Genomic DNA, 15,748 nt, shown 5'->3' with positions numbered 1-15,748 from the left:
TTTTGATATGTATGATGGATATGTGTATTGAATTTATATATGTTTATACTATGTATATGTGTTGCATATTCGTATGTACATGTACAGTTTTCTTTTCGTATATAAAAATGAACATATACATTTTGATATTGAGTTGAAGCACAGAAGTCAGCGAGTAATTATTCAATTACAGAGGGGTGGGAGTTTATACGTTTTTACTTCTTCTCACTCCTTTTCGGATATGCTTTTTTTGTCTTTCTTTGTTTTGTTTTCTTATATTTTAAGCTATTTATTTTAAGTGTTTTTCCATGTAATTAGGAAATACAAAACTGTTCTGTTTTATTTATTTTATTGCATATTCGAAATAAACATGACAAACAAACAAACAAACCTTCTTGATTCACACGTGACACTATATTTGAAGTTCCTTGTTTATTTTTTTCCCAGTGTGGATATTGAGAATGAAGCCTTTCTTTTTTTATTTTAAGATATATTTTTTGGCTTTTCCTGCCTTTATTGATAGATTGGGGAAACGGGGAGAGAGATGGGGGTGGGGGGGGGGAACGACACGCGGCAAAGGCTGTCGGGATCGGGGGAAAGACGCGTGGCTTTTACGTGGCTCAGCAGCCTAGGTGAAGAGCCATGAAGCCTCTTTCTTGAGCATAAATTACTTCTCTTCCTGTGCCTGGTCGTTCTGCATGAGTCCTACACCTCTTGTGTCCACACCGTGACAGAGGAGCACATTTCTTCTAGTTTTTGATAACATAAACACTTGTTTTTTTTGTGGCAGTACATTTGCACAGAAATGTGTTAACCCATCCCAACTTCCTCACCCAGGAGTCAGCTCAGCTTCTTATCCAGACATCAGTCTTATAAAACTTGACTATTGTGTTTTTATTTTCCATAGCCTGACATCCTCTTCACCTTCATTAGAAATCCTGTGATCTTTCTAGTAGGACTATTAGTAAATAATAATAAAGAAAGTGCCGTAAACTTTTGTAAAAATATACATATTTAGCCACTTGCCCAAATGCCTGTCAAAAAAATTGCAGAAAATTGATCAAACAAAGGAAAAAGCAATACTTTCAATAAAACACACCATCAATAAAGAAAGAAATAACACAATTTTTTACTTTCTCCAAACAACCTAAAACATGAACCTTGAATAAAAATAAAAAAAAGTAGTCCTTTAAACTCTTTCATGAAGTGTGGGTCATGACTCATGACCAGTGTTGCAATGCTTGATCATATCCATAAAAGTCAAAAAACATATTTTTGGCAAAACATATATTTTAGACTTGAGAGAACTCCCTCGCATCCCCCCCCACTACACCCCTGGCCATGACCGAAAGAATAAGGCCTCGAATACAAGCGGCCGATATTAGTTTTCTTTGATTTAAAGCGCAAATAACATGCATTTTAAAACTGCTTTAAATATTTAATATCATATTGTCTATGTCCCTCAAAGTTATTTCTAATGGTTTGAGCCTCAATCACCACTCTGATATAACCAGTCCTTGTCATTTCTTTCTGGACTTTGAAAGCAGTTTTAGCTGTAGTACCACAATGTCCTGAGGTGGTGGGGGTGCTGATATGCAGATTATTTAATATTTGAGTCATTATAATACTGATGCTAGATAAAACCAGGCTCGTTTCAATTCCATGCCAGCTTGGACAATCAACAATGGTGGACATTGTAAACAAAGTGGAAATGCAAATTTGGAACTGAAGACTGAAGAAGAGGAGGAATTATACAAAGTAGGGTGACATTGATGACATCACGATGAGGCCAAAATCTGTTGAGCTGTTCCTGAGAGCAATTTCCATTAAAACACCTATATGATATGAAAGCCTGATTGTTCAAAATTGGTTATTTGTGGGGATAGAAAACACACATGGGAGCCCCAAAAACACAAAAGAAATTGAAAAAGTTGAATTTTATGTTATAGGTCCTTTAAATTAATTCAATTCATTCAATTTTTGTGGCTTTTGCCTTTATTTTATATTTTTTTATGGAGGGACAGACAGTAGGCTGACAGGAAATGGGGAGGGAGATGGGGGGGAAGACATGCAGTAAAGGCCGTTGGGATCGGGAGTCGAACCTGCGGCACACTGCCAGACTGGGTTGCCAGCCAAGGTGCCTGGACCATTGAGCCATGGCCCAGGCTTCTTCGATTTAATTTTGAAATGTTTTTCAGTTGTGTTCATTATAAGAAAAAAGTTTTATTTCGACATGTACATACAATAACATTCAGCCATTCAACATTTTGGAACCAAATAAAATCAATATACGTTTGTTATGATCATTTTTTCATTCATTCATAAAAGTCTGATCGTCTAACAGCAATTGCTTTATTTATATAAATAAAATGAACAGTTTATTAAGAGTGTGCTTTATCCTGACATTCAGTCATAGTCTGTTGTCACATGAAGCAGTGGTTTACAACCCCTTATTAGATCTTTAACTCTTGAGAGCGTGAAATAAAACCAAATAGACCCTTACGGGGGTCAACATCAATACAGCATGGAATTATGGAATCGGTATAGTGGAAGAATTGTTTTCAACATATCAAGAAAATGTTAACTGAACCTGAGAAATTGCTTGGCTACAATTAATTACCTAAAACTAAATGAAGGTGGATGAATGTTCCCCTCAAAGTCTGGCCACAAAGGCAGAAACCACCAGACACAGCCACAGTGCAGGTCGGGACAGGGCCGACGCAGGAGGGCCACTGGAGTCAGGGTGGTGAATAATCGAATGATAACACTTGCCCACATTGCCAACTTTGTCAACAGCAATAAATTCCACTATCTGAGAGCAACAGGAAGCATTGTACGTTGCCTGAATCGAGGGAGCGTCCAAGCCGGTGTTCTGGAGAGTTCCATTACCCCGACGCAGCGTAAGCCTCTCGATGCCAGTGCCATTACCGTCAGTGAGGTTCGCTGAGAGCTCCCAGTTGAAGGGTTCACATCGAGATAAATCCTCAGGGCAGTTTTCGGCCTGCACGCTGACAATGTCGCACAGTGGCGGTACAAAATCTGTGATCTGGAGAAAGAAAAGGCATCAAAATGAAATGCGGAAGGAGGGAAACGGTTGTGAATCAGCCTATACTGTGTAGGTGCAGTACACTATAAAGTTAAAGACAAATGTATACTTCATCAGGTCGGTGTCGATTGCTGAAATTGTATTGATTTGATTGAATGATTTTAAAGGTATATTCAGTGATTCACTTAATTCAAATATCACTTTTTTCCCTTTTTTTGGATAATCCTCCCTACAATAGAGTGTGCTGACCATATAAGGAGTTCCTCCCTGTCTCCAGTGAGCCCCTGGGGTCAAAAAGCCTAGTTTCGGTTTTGGTGGCGGGTGAGAAAGCCCTCATCCAATCAGGATGGGAGCTAGGGGCCTACCTCCAATCATGATCGGGGAGGGGGCACATCTTGTTACCGGGGCGGACCTGGGGGTTTTCCAAATCACCCAAATCACTGAAGTGGGCTTAAAGGAGTGGGCTTAAACATGGCATCTGTAACTCTGTCCTAACCGGGATTCAAACTCAGGTATCCCCAGAAATACTCATTCAAGGAGGTATAATCCCTGCTTGGTTAGGGTCGGGAAGACATTGCACAAGAGGTGCATGCAGTACTGTATGATTACCAGCAGGTGTCCTACCCAGCACCAGGATCTAACCTGCTCAGTGGTGTTGTAGGGAGACCACTTCCACCCACTGCAGATGCAGCTGTTTTATGGTATTAACATATTCCACCATACAGCTGAGGTTGGTTAAAAATTATATTGTTAAAATAACTTCCTAAACTAAGCCGGGGCACCTGATGGGAGGGGAAAGGAACTGATCGGAATAACGTGTTCCTTCCGCGCGCTACGTCCGGCCGGGGAAACTCTCCCCCTGTCAGGTGAAAAGAAGCAGCTTGGACTCCTCATGCATAGAAGGAAGCATGAGGTCAGTCCGCTGCCACCCCAGGTTGTCAGAGGAAGTGTAGCGCCCAGGATTACATTAGACAATTGACACTGGGTGAAACAAAGGGTTGCAAAATCGTGGGATAAAAAATATAATTAAAATAAATAAATAACTTTAAATGACCGCCTGAAAAATGAAACCTTCACCAATATTACACATTGAGGTAGCAGTGCCTATAGGCGCTGTATCCTTTGTAATGGTAAAGACGGGGTACATTGGTTACCTTGCTAACAACAGAAAGTCTTAGAACAGCATAGTTGGAATCGGCACCACCACCACCGCTGGATGACTTGGCCTCGATGGTCAGAGTTACATCGGTGCCTGATGGTGTGTTTCCAGGTGGCGTAATGGTCAACGTTGCATTGGCATACTGGCCGGATGTCAAAGATAGGCTGTCACATAATTGGAGAGGAAGGTTGAACAGGTTAATGGGAAAATGTCATTATGACAATATATTGTTGCTGTCGGGAGGAAACCTCATAACTCAATTTTTCAGTAAATAAATCAGTGCTATTGAACACCCTTTACGTCTGTGTGTTGTTTCGAATTGAACCAATGGAAAGTAAAAAAGTGCTTTGGACAAAACCTCTTAACTCCATTGAACCTTCAAACTGTCTGCTAAAACAGCTAACTCCACCACTTCTCTCCCTCTCATGGATGTAATTGACAATATATAAAGCCACAACACCAACTTTGATGAGGCAGTATCGCTCTGTTTTAAAAAATAAAAAAGTTTCTTAATTTCCTGAAAAAAAAAATATTTTTAAATTCCTGAAAAATGAACATTCTGGAGATAGGTGGTTTCCTCCCGACAGCAGAGATATGAGTGAAAGTTGAGCCATATCGGTATTGATGAGAATGCCTGCTGTGTTTGGTGCTTCCTCCTCACCTTGGTGGGTAATCCATGGCAAAGCCTCTGTCATTCTTGGCAGTGATGGAGTATGTGCCTGCAGAGCCCTGGGTCATCACACTGAATGGGAGGGAGAAGGTTTTCCCTGGCTCCAAACTGCTGTCTACTGCTGCCTGTTGAGTTGAGGAAAAGAAAAGGCAGGTGAAATAGTGTTTTATTACTTCCTTATATGATTTTCTCAACTTCAAAATATTCTTTGGAGGTATTCTTCCTATGTTGGTTTTGTGTGAATTGTTGACTCTCCACAATTATTTTAATACTTAGCTGTGAGTACCAGTTATGATTTCTAAGCTTTGGGGGCAGCGGTGGCATGAGGGAGCGCCCTTGTTGCCGAAAGGTTGCCGGTTCGATTCCCCGGCAGGAAAAAATCTGGGTCGGGAAGTGATTGTCATCACTCTCCCAACACTGCTGAAGTGCCCTTGAGCAAGGCACTGAACCCCCAACTGCTCCAGTGGAGCTGCTTAGTGGCCGACAGTATCAGACTGTGATTGTACTTGTCAGCTCCTATGCAGGTTTTAATGTGTGTGTTTCTATGTGCAGGGCGTTGCTGAAAATGAGCACTTGTGCTCAGCTACTACCCTGGGTATAAATAAAGGATAAAAACAAAAATTGACATAGACAGAGGAAGTGACGACACTAACCTCGATGGCAACCTTGGAGACGGACATCTGGGTGGTGGACTGCCTCTGGAAGTTGGTTCCGGACACTGAGTCTGTTCCATTCAGCAGGACCACAAACTCACCCTCTGGGACTCTATCAACTGTTACCAGGATATCTCCATTTCCCATGTCGGTTGTTGAGCCACTGCTCATGGCCTCTGCACCAGAGACCATTCCCAAACCAACGTACTCAATAGACACAGAATCTGCACCCTTTTTACCCATCACCGATAGCAACAGGGTGGCAGGCTGGCCTGGATTTGCAGGACGAAGAGGGAAGAAGACAAGGCAGAGTGTAGAGTGAGTAGAAGATGCATAGATGTCATGTAGCCATGTGATTACCATGTATGATCTAATTTTTTACCAATCTTTTATGATACATGATTTGATGACTGTTTTTACATCCAAAGTGCCTTGGACTCTGCATGGCAGGGGTGTCCTCCTCCCTGAGCCAACCGCCACCCCATACCAATCTTTATGATACATGATTTGATGACTACATAATGGCTTTAGTTCCCCGTAATTTACAGTAAATGTACCTGCTTTCGGACGCCCAGTGATCACTGCATAACCTGGGTGAGGTCCCTGGAAGGCCTCAACAAAGTTATAGATAAAGGTGATGACGCTCTGACCTGGAATGACACACAGATATGCAAATAAATCTGACAATGAATAAATAACAATTCAATAAGTATTGATGAATAAAAGGAGAGGTTGTGTGAAGAAGCAGACACAGGTGAGTAATAGTATATCTGACCTGTCACTTTGAGTGTGTATGGGTGGCTGGTGACAATGTCGATCTGCCAGGTTCCTGGCAGCTTGTCAGCATTGAGACGTATTCTCCACAGGTTCCCCACAGTTTGAATGGTCCCCAAATTACCACTGAGCTCACTCTGTCTCTGGATAACACCTGGTAGTGACACATATGTAAAAAATAAAAAGGTTACGGGTCCGTTTGGTTCCATTTGAACACTCTCAGAGTGCAAATAAAACATTTGAGAACCACTAGTACTAGTTGGACTCCTAATGTGCCATTAGTGTAAAATGGAATGGACTTCCTCTGCATATAAGGGAATTTGCTATACATTTTCCTCTTTTAAATACAATCTGAAAAAATGGTTGCTTGAAAATCAAAGCTGCAACCATTCATGATTATTTTAGGTGTATTTATTTGTTATGCTGTGTTAGAGAGCTTACTAGAGTAAACCTACCCTAATAATAGTTTAATCTTTTCTTATTTATTATTGTCTCCACCAGGCCGAAGGCATGGGGAGAGAGTATGTTTTGCACTCCGTCCGTGTGTGTGTGTGTGTGTCCGTCCGTGTGTCCGTCCGTGTGTGTGTCCTTCCGTCCGTCCGTTACCAGCTAATCTCCGGCACCGTTAACCCGGTCGATGCCAAACTTTGCACACACGCTCCCTGGATGCCAACGATGAACCTCTGCCCCACATTTTCCAGAACGGCCTGTTATAGCGCCACCATGAGGCAGCTTTTCACATGTTTTACGTAAAACTGCACCGATCTGCGTGAAACGTTGCATGCACACTCCCTAGAGGCCAAGGACAAACCGTTGACCTGCATTTTCCGCATCTGCCTTTTATAGCGCCACCAGGAGGCCGACTTTTGTAAAACACATTTTTTGATATTACTCCTCCAGATTCTGTCCAAAAATCTCACAAATCGTTACACAGTATCTCTATGGTCATGTGCTCAAGTCGGATCTGTCCGATATTTCAGATTCCATCCTAATTGGCTATAATTGGCTTTCACAGTTTGCAAGATTGCCCCGTTTTGAACAAAAGCCTCAAATCATGAACGCAGCATGCAATTTACGTGAAATCTTTCACACATTTTCTTACTAGGCTGAGGAATATATCCCACCCTTTTCACATTGGCCTGTTATAGCGCCACCAACAGGTTGATTTTTGCAAAACACATTTTTGGAACAAAATGCCTCAAATCATCCAATTACCATCAAAGGCGTATGAAGAAATTGCACCCTTTTCACATTGGCCTATTATAGCGCCACCAGGAGGCCACAACCTGACCTGCCCTGGTGGAGACCTGTGCCCAGAAGGGCACTTTTTCTAGTTCTTACTAGTCTTATTACGTTTGAAATGTACTAGGTATTTGTATGCTAGGTCCTGTATGTCAGCCCTGTTTGTATTGTTTGATGTTTGATGTCTGGGGACTGCAGTTGGAAATTAGCATGTTTTGCTAAATCTGGTATATTACACTGCATTTTTAATATAATGTTCATCAATATACACTGTCCCGACTAAATAAACGAATAAAGTAAAGTAAAGTAAGTGTCATAATAAATAATTGTCATACATATTCTGAAGAAAACCTGGAGACTTGACTTTCAGTAAGTGGGTGTTGTGATCAAAATAAAAACATTATAATGGTGTAAAACTGAAAATCTAAAATGTTGCCACGGACAAGACCAAGTCTTTGACACAGACACATTTGTCTGTGTACGGACATGTTATTGATCCCTGGATCCCTGGACACTGGCGGAGACAACGATACAGTATGCATACAGTATGCACAGAGCTTAGTCTCATGTAAACAACAGGAGCACAAGTTGTGTAAGAGACGCTGGGTGAATTATGTCCTACAGTACATATTAAAAACATGTTTCAAATTAGCTAATGTATGTATTTTATTTTATTTTATTTTATTTTATTTTATTTTATTTTATTTTATTTTATTTTATTTTATTTTATTTTATTTTATTTTATTTTATTTTATTTTATTTTATTTTATTTTATTTTATTTTATTTTATTTTATTTTATTTTATTTTATTTTATTTTATTTTATTTTATTTTATTTTATTTTATTTTATTTTATTTTATTTTATTTTATTTTATTTTATTTTATTTTATTTTATTTTATTTTATTTTATTTTATTTTGTTGTACCTTCTGGGTTGGTCAGAGTGAAGCTAATTGCTTTTCCTGTCATATACAGAGTGACATTAGTGAGAGAGCCGTCCAACACAAAGGGGAAGCTCTCCCTCCCAGCACTCCTATCTCGCTGAAGAACCGTCACCTGAGAAAGAAACAGAAGAGAAATTAATTCCTACAACTGACCATGAACATTATTTTCATTACTTTATGGCCCTTTGGAGTTTGGAGCTGTATGTGTTTACTATTTACCAGGGCAGAGGTGGAAGAGTCAAGAATGATGTCGGTGGCCTGAGGCAACTGGCTCTTAGAAACTTCAATGAATTGTCCCCCGGAAGCCAGAGACAGTTCTCTGTAGTCGTTGAAAGAACGAGCTTCAAGTGAGCGACGCCTCCTCCTCTTGGACCCCGTGATGAAGAAATTAACCTGGTGAGAAGATGGGGACAGGGGAAGAATGTAACTGGGCAGATGGGAAAAACATAGCAAGGATTCTATAATACAATATTCTTTTGTCTGTACGTATTTACCGTTGATTTGGTGCTCCTGATGAGGGCTACAATGGTATCCTTTAGTGCAATGTCTTTGGCTGTGGCATCAGTGAACACATAGATTTGAGAGGAGGCAGGGGCACCTGTTAGAGCCAACTATATGGAAACAGAAAGGTGGACGATTGACTTAAGTGTTTACCTGCAATATCATTGGTTGATAACCATATATATTTATATAAGTGGTATGATTGAACTTCTGTATACCTGGAGTCCTGACAGACACATCTCAGGGAGATCGCCACCTCCTTTTGCCGTGAGCTTTGATACTTTGTCTTTCATTACATCACCATCTGCAGTCCTTGTTATGGGTCCAAATTCTACACAAACATGCACACATTTTTGACATTGCATGAGCACAGCTCAGTGGCCTTGTGGTTAGAGTGTCAGCCCTGAGACTCGGAGGTCAGGGTTCAATCCCCGACCGGGTCATACCAAACAAAGACTCTGAAAAATGGGACCCAGTGCCTCCCTGCTTGGCACTCAGCATCAAAGGTTGGATTGGGGGTAAGTCCCTGCGACATAGCGTCATGTCCAGGGGGTGTAGTTGTACATCAAGCTGCCTCACGCTACAGAAACAGGAGATAGGCTCCTGCCCTGTGGGCCCCATGGCTTGGCAAGGCTTAATTACGACCACACATGTATATCATCATATATTACTATGACTAAATTAAGGCACTACAATATATACTACTTACTTGGGTCATTGAAGGGGACCAGAACATACTCAGAAGGTTCGTCCTGCGTTCCCTTGGTGGTGTCAATGATTTGATGAACAAGTCTCCTGACTTCTGCAATGTCGTCAGACATACTGCCCGTGGTGTCGATGACAAAACACACCACGGAAGCACGAGCAATGCCAACCATTCTGTGGGAGACAAAACGACACATAGAAACGTTATACTGTTGAATTGTCTCTCAAGCAGCAACTGGTGCTCATATAGTGTGGAACTAAAACTACCCAGGGGTTACCTACTGGGAACACCTACACTAATAACATATCTCATGGTAGTCGTTGCTTTGTATAATAGCATTGTTTGAGTCTTGACCTGTTATTTTACATTGTAATAGTTACACGCTCATGTAATTAGCATTAGTTTGTGTAATAACAATGTTTTAGCTGTCTCATTGCACCTCAAGAAGTCCTTGTCCCCAGCAGCTCCACGGATGTCTTCCAGCAGTTGGAGGCTGGCACTGGTGGCTAAATTGACAGCAGCTGTGTGGAACGCCTCGTTGTCTGGACGACGCTCATCCTTGCTAATGCCACCGCGAGGGACCACCGTGCTGGTCAGGTCAGCAGCACCCCCGTGACTGCATTTACCTTGCATAGGACAGAAGGTACAGGATACTTTTTTGCTCGAGAAAATGTATTTGAAAATGTATTTTCGACCCCGGAAATACAATTTCCACAGCAATTTTCAATAGAGTTTCTGTAATGTATACCTTTAGGCTTGGCATCAGAGAAGATTCCCATGTAGCCTGAGGTGAGTTTCTTCTCTTGTAGAATGTTAGGAAGGATAGGATTGGGGCATGTTCCACTGGCACAGTCACTGCAGGTTGCAGCGTCCTCCTCTACACATGTACGGCAAAAACACAGTTTAATCCGAAAAAATCAACCTTTTACAAACACCTTTAGATACGTTTACAGTGTGAATCCATTTCTTAAAGCCACAAAATTGCTTTGTGAACCCTTCCCCAACCACTCCCGTAAAGCCCCCAAACCACACCAACAGTTGTGAGGAGTTGCATGGAGACCCATTGGTGTGGTTTGGGCCAGAGCCATAGAGTAAGACAGAGTTACCCAAACTCTGTTCACTTCATGGGGCTTCAGTCCAATGGAGGCTCTCCTACATAGACTTCTATTATTCACTTCATGGGGCTTCAGTCCAATGGAGGCTCTCCTACATAAACTTCTATTGAGAATGGGGACAACCAACTGGGACAAGTCCTGGACCGGAAGTAGGCAGAAATGCATTGGACTCAGGGCAATGTTGTACTGTAGTAATAGTACAACATAACCATTAAAGAGACTTTAGTTAACTTGTTACTGTACAATACTTTATAACAGTTGTCATGTTGCACACATGCCTAAAATTGCTCTTATTTGCGCCGCCCTCGTTGAAAACAATGTATTTCCAACTCCAGCTTGTCCCCCCTTCAGGCTGCATGAACGGCGCTCGAGCGCTCGGTTTCTGCCCCCTCAACATCGTAACTCTTCTATTAGATGGCTCTGATTTGGGCCATTGAATTGAACCAGTTGAATCACTTGGGTCTACTTGGGTTGACGTGCAACAGGACATATCACACCGCTGGGACGAACGCTAAAACCGTCTTGTCCCGTCTCGACCCTTTGGTGTGGTTTGGGCTTAAGTAGATATAGAAAAGTCAAAAGGGGGTGGGGGGACACCATAAAGAGAGAGACGAACCTGCCAGGTTTTCCAGAGGGAGGTCCGGGCGGATGAGGTTGACGTATGGTTCTTTGAATCCCAGCTCCACCCAGTTACTATGGCTGTAGAAGTCCTGACACACAAAAATGCATGCACGCGCATGCACGCACAGTTTTGTTTTAAAAACAAAGTATTTATGAGTAATTTTACATTATCTTCCTCCCCCTATTGCTCTCTCTTCCCAGTGTCTCTCTATCCCTCTCTCACCTGTAGGATATGCAACACTCTTCCCAGTGTCTCTCTATCCCTCTCTCACCTGTAGGACACTCTTCCCAGTGTTTCTCTATCCCTCTCTCACCTGTAGGATATGCAACACTCTTCCCAGTGTCTCTCTATCCCTCTCTCACCTGTAGGACACTCTTCCCAGTGTCTCTCTATCCCTCTCTCACCTGTAGGACATGCAGAACTCTTCCCAGTGTCTCTCTATCCCTCTCTCACCTGTAGGACACTCTTCCCAGTGTTTCTCTATCCCTCTCTCACCTGTAGGATATGCAACACTCTTCCCAGTGTCTCTCTATCCCTCTCTCACCTGTAGGACACTCTTCCCAGTGTCTCTCTATCCCTCTCTCACCTGTAGGACACTCTTCCCAGTGTCACTCTATCTCTCTCTCACCTGTAGTACATGCAGAACTCTTCCCAGTGTCTCTCTATCCCTCTCTCACCTGTAGGACATGCAGAACTCGTCCCAGTGTCTCCCTCGCAGCTTGGAAGTTCTGGTTGCGGATGTTGGCCTTGATGCTAGCCACACCCTCTGTGATCAGGCCCCGCCCCTCAAGGAAGGCCTCATTGTTGAAGTGGTGAGGAGGACTGGAGTTAGGGAAATTAATTAGCAGTCGGGTTAACTTGGGCTATTTGCAATATAAAATGTTACATGCAAGAACTCACTGTTCTAACACATTTAAAATTGTGGCAAAACGTATTACTTGTCAGATTATACAGGCATTATTTTTGATAATATTCTATAACATTCCATGTAAGGTCTACTGCCAATAAATACTTCTATTATATTACCATTACATTATTTTCTTACACACATAGCCAGGGGCTCCATTTTTGTCACCACTAAACCCCTTATCCCTAAACTTCTTTGCCTTTTTTTACTATTTTGAAAAACATTTTTGAATAGTTCAACTAGCCGATCTATACATTGCCACGTTGTGAGCTTGTAGACTGGCCTTTTTAACTCTTCAAAAATGTTTTGCAAAATAGTAAAAAAAAGGCAAAGAAGTTTAGCGGTGACGAAAATGGAGCCCTGTGTACCTGTTGATGAAATCACGGTCCACCAGTCCGTTCTGAACGTAGATCTCATTGAGAGCAGAGCGGAACTTGGCGGCCGACACCTCTCCTGTTGCTGTGGGACCGAGACAGGCCTGGACCAGCTCCTCAGGAGAGTTACCCTGAGGTCAGAGGTCAAATGTAAGTCATATTACTCTCAGTAAGTTATGTACAGCCCATTTATTTAAAGGCAGCTGAGAGGTATTCACTGTGGCATACAGTAAACTTATTTTTCAGTTGATTACATTCTGTCAAATCTCTCAAAAATAAAAGCTGTAGCAGAACCAGTTTATCCAAACCTGATTCAATCCAATGAGGAATGGCTGGGATTCATCTTTTCTGATGAAATAATCCAATTCGAAAGCAATCTGATTGCTCTACTACTGGACTGACTTACTGTCAATTAAATGCAGCTTAAATGTCCGTCTCTCTGTACATTAAATATACATTTCGTACGAGTCAGTATGCTACAAAACAAATAAAGTCAGACCATTGAATTACAGTGGTGGAAAAAGTACTCAATTGTTTTACTTAAGTAAAAGTACCAATACTGCAATTTACAACTACTTTGTTACAAGTAAAAGTACGGAATTGAAAATGTACTTGAGTAAAAGTACAAAAGTAATCGGCATCAAAATGTACTTAAAGTACTAAAAGTCATATTGTTAAAAATATGTACAAAATCTATTAAAATAGCAGATCTACAAGCTCACAATGCGTCGCGTTGTGACGCATTGTGAGCTTGTAGATCTGCTATTTTCAAATGGCCGAAATGTTTAGGGTTGAAGTTGTTAATATATTCTAATCAAAATTAAAATCGCCAAAGTAACTAGTAACTAAAGTTTTCAAATGATTGTAGTGAAGTAAAAGTACTAATTTTGGCTCCGAGATGCAGTGGAGTAGAAGTAAAAGTACTGGAAATCGGAAACACTCAAGTAAAGTACAAATACCTCAAAATTGTACTTAAGTACAGTACTTAAGTAAAAGTACTTAGTTACTTTCCACCACTGTGAATTAGTCTGACTTCATGCGTGTGCTATAGGCTACCCACCGTAGGGTTGAACTCATGACCCGATGACTCAGCCACTCTCCAACAAGTCTCTCTCACTTTCTCCAAAAGAGCCGTTCCTGTGATGCTGACGTGAGTGGATGCATCTCCTCCAATGGGAGCAAAGGCTACGGCCCCGCCCCATAGGGCCAAGGTAAGCAGGACGGCACCCAGCACTGGTGACATCATCACTCTTAAAGAAAAGTTGTAAAGCAATTGACCATAATATGCAGACCGTGGCCACCTTGCCATTCAGTTAATGGCAGGGTGGTATAAGGTGCAATTTGAAGAAAAGGCGTCGATCCGAGCACTCAAATATAAATCCAATCCAATCCAATCCAACTTTATTTATATAGCACATTTAAAAACAACAGAGTTGACCAAAGTGCTTTACATAACATAACAAAAAACAAAAATAAAAGTGCACAAAATCGTCAAAAACATATTATAGAGATACAAATATACAACAGGGCGGAGAAAAACAAAACAATCAATAAAACCAAAAAAAAAAAATTAATATCTCACTCTGGGGTAAAAGCTTGGGAATAAAAAAGTGTTTTAAGACGGGATTTAAAAATAGGGATAGAGGGGGACAGTTTTACTAAAAGGGGGAGTTCATTCCAAAGTTTAGGGGCAGCTATAGAAAAGGCACGATCTCCCCTAAGTCTCAGTTTGGACTTTGGGACCTCCAGCAGAAGCTTGTTTTCTGATCTCAAGGATCTTTCTGGGACATATAATTTTAAAAGGTCTGAAATATAGGGAGGTGCTAGCCCATTAAGGGATTTAAAAACAAACAATAAAATCAAAGTAGTCTTCATCAGGGCAAGTATATGGCCCTGACTATCATTCTTGCCCTGATGAAGACTCCTCTGTGAGTCAAAACATGTTGGCGTTTTAACTTTTGTGATAAAGTATCTTTGCCACCTTTCTTCTTTTTTTAAAAACCTTTTGCACCTCCATTGAACACCTAGTTGATTTTCCTTTTCAATGTGCCATTCACAACAGAAAAGTAATCTGTATGATGTAAGTAACTCTATTGGCGAGATATCTTGAATATCTTAAATGTTTGCTCTGTTGATGAAAATAAATACAAATAAAATCATAATCCAAAAAGTCTGACTTAATGGAAAGACTACTATGAAATGTCACTACTGAACATCATGCCATAGTTACATCAGTAACTACACACGGTATACACCTCTACCAAACATGTAGCTTTAACATCTACTGAACATCATGCCAGTTACATCAGTAACAGACACGGTACACCTCTACCAAACATGTAGCTTTAACATCTACTGAACATCATGCCAGTTACATCAGTAACAGACACGGTACACCTCTACCAAACATGTAGCTTTAACATCTACTGAACATCATGCCAGTTACATCAGTAACAGACACGGTACACCTCTACCAAACATGTAGCTTTAACATCTACTGAACATCATGCCATAGTTACATCAGTAACAGACACGGTACACCTCTACCAAACATGTAGCTTTAACATCTACTGAACATCATGCCATAGTGACATCAGTAACTACACACGGTACACCTCTACCAGACATGTAGCTTTAACATCTACTGAACATCATGCCAGTTACATCAGTAACAGACACGGTACACCTCTACCAAACATGTAGCTTTAACATCTACTGAACATCATGCCATAGTTACATCAGTAACAGACACGGTACACCTCTACCAGAAATGTAGCTTTAACATCTACTGAACATCATGCCATAGTTACATCAGTAACTACACACGGTACACCTCTACCAAACATGTAGCTTTAACATCTACTGAACATCATGCCAGTTACATCAGTAACAGACACGGTACACCTCTACCAGAAATGTAGCTTTAACCTGGCATTTCTAGAGATAGAGGCAGAAAGCAGAAGCAATCTTATTGCCTGCTAATAAGAATAATACAAGCATAGAAAATAAAGAAATCATTGAATTATGAAACCCCCACAAAGAATGAGTTAACATGAT

General features: G+C 41.1%; 1 protein-coding gene across 1 annotated transcript; it reads right to left on the bottom strand.

Annotated features, from left to right (window-relative positions):
- Positions 1–2,632: 2,632 nt before the first annotated feature.
- On the bottom strand, positions 2,633–13,937 carry LOC306922174 (von Willebrand factor A domain-containing protein 7-like; the record flags this gene model as incomplete). The annotated part of the gene is made up of 17 exons (XM_079499570.1): positions 2,633–3,025; positions 4,180–4,348; positions 4,846–4,979; positions 5,508–5,779; positions 6,065–6,157; positions 6,283–6,435; positions 8,449–8,578; positions 8,686–8,859; positions 8,961–9,077; positions 9,186–9,298; positions 9,677–9,846; positions 10,113–10,299; positions 10,422–10,550; positions 11,405–11,498; positions 12,088–12,232; positions 12,686–12,822; positions 13,752–13,937. 17 exons carry the CDS (start codon positions 13,935–13,937, stop codon positions 2,633–2,635), a joined length of 2,796 nt encoding a protein of 931 aa, XP_079355696.1.
- Between the last annotated feature and the right edge of the window lie 1,811 nt (positions 13,938–15,748).

The sequence above is a fragment of the Electrona antarctica genome (assembly GCF_951216825.1).
Source record: "Electrona antarctica genome assembly, chromosome: 4".
Taxonomy (NCBI): domain Eukaryota; kingdom Metazoa; phylum Chordata; class Actinopteri; order Myctophiformes; family Myctophidae; genus Electrona; species Electrona antarctica.
Note: the sequence above shows the minus strand (reverse complement) of the source record. Positions and strands in the feature narration are given on the sequence as shown.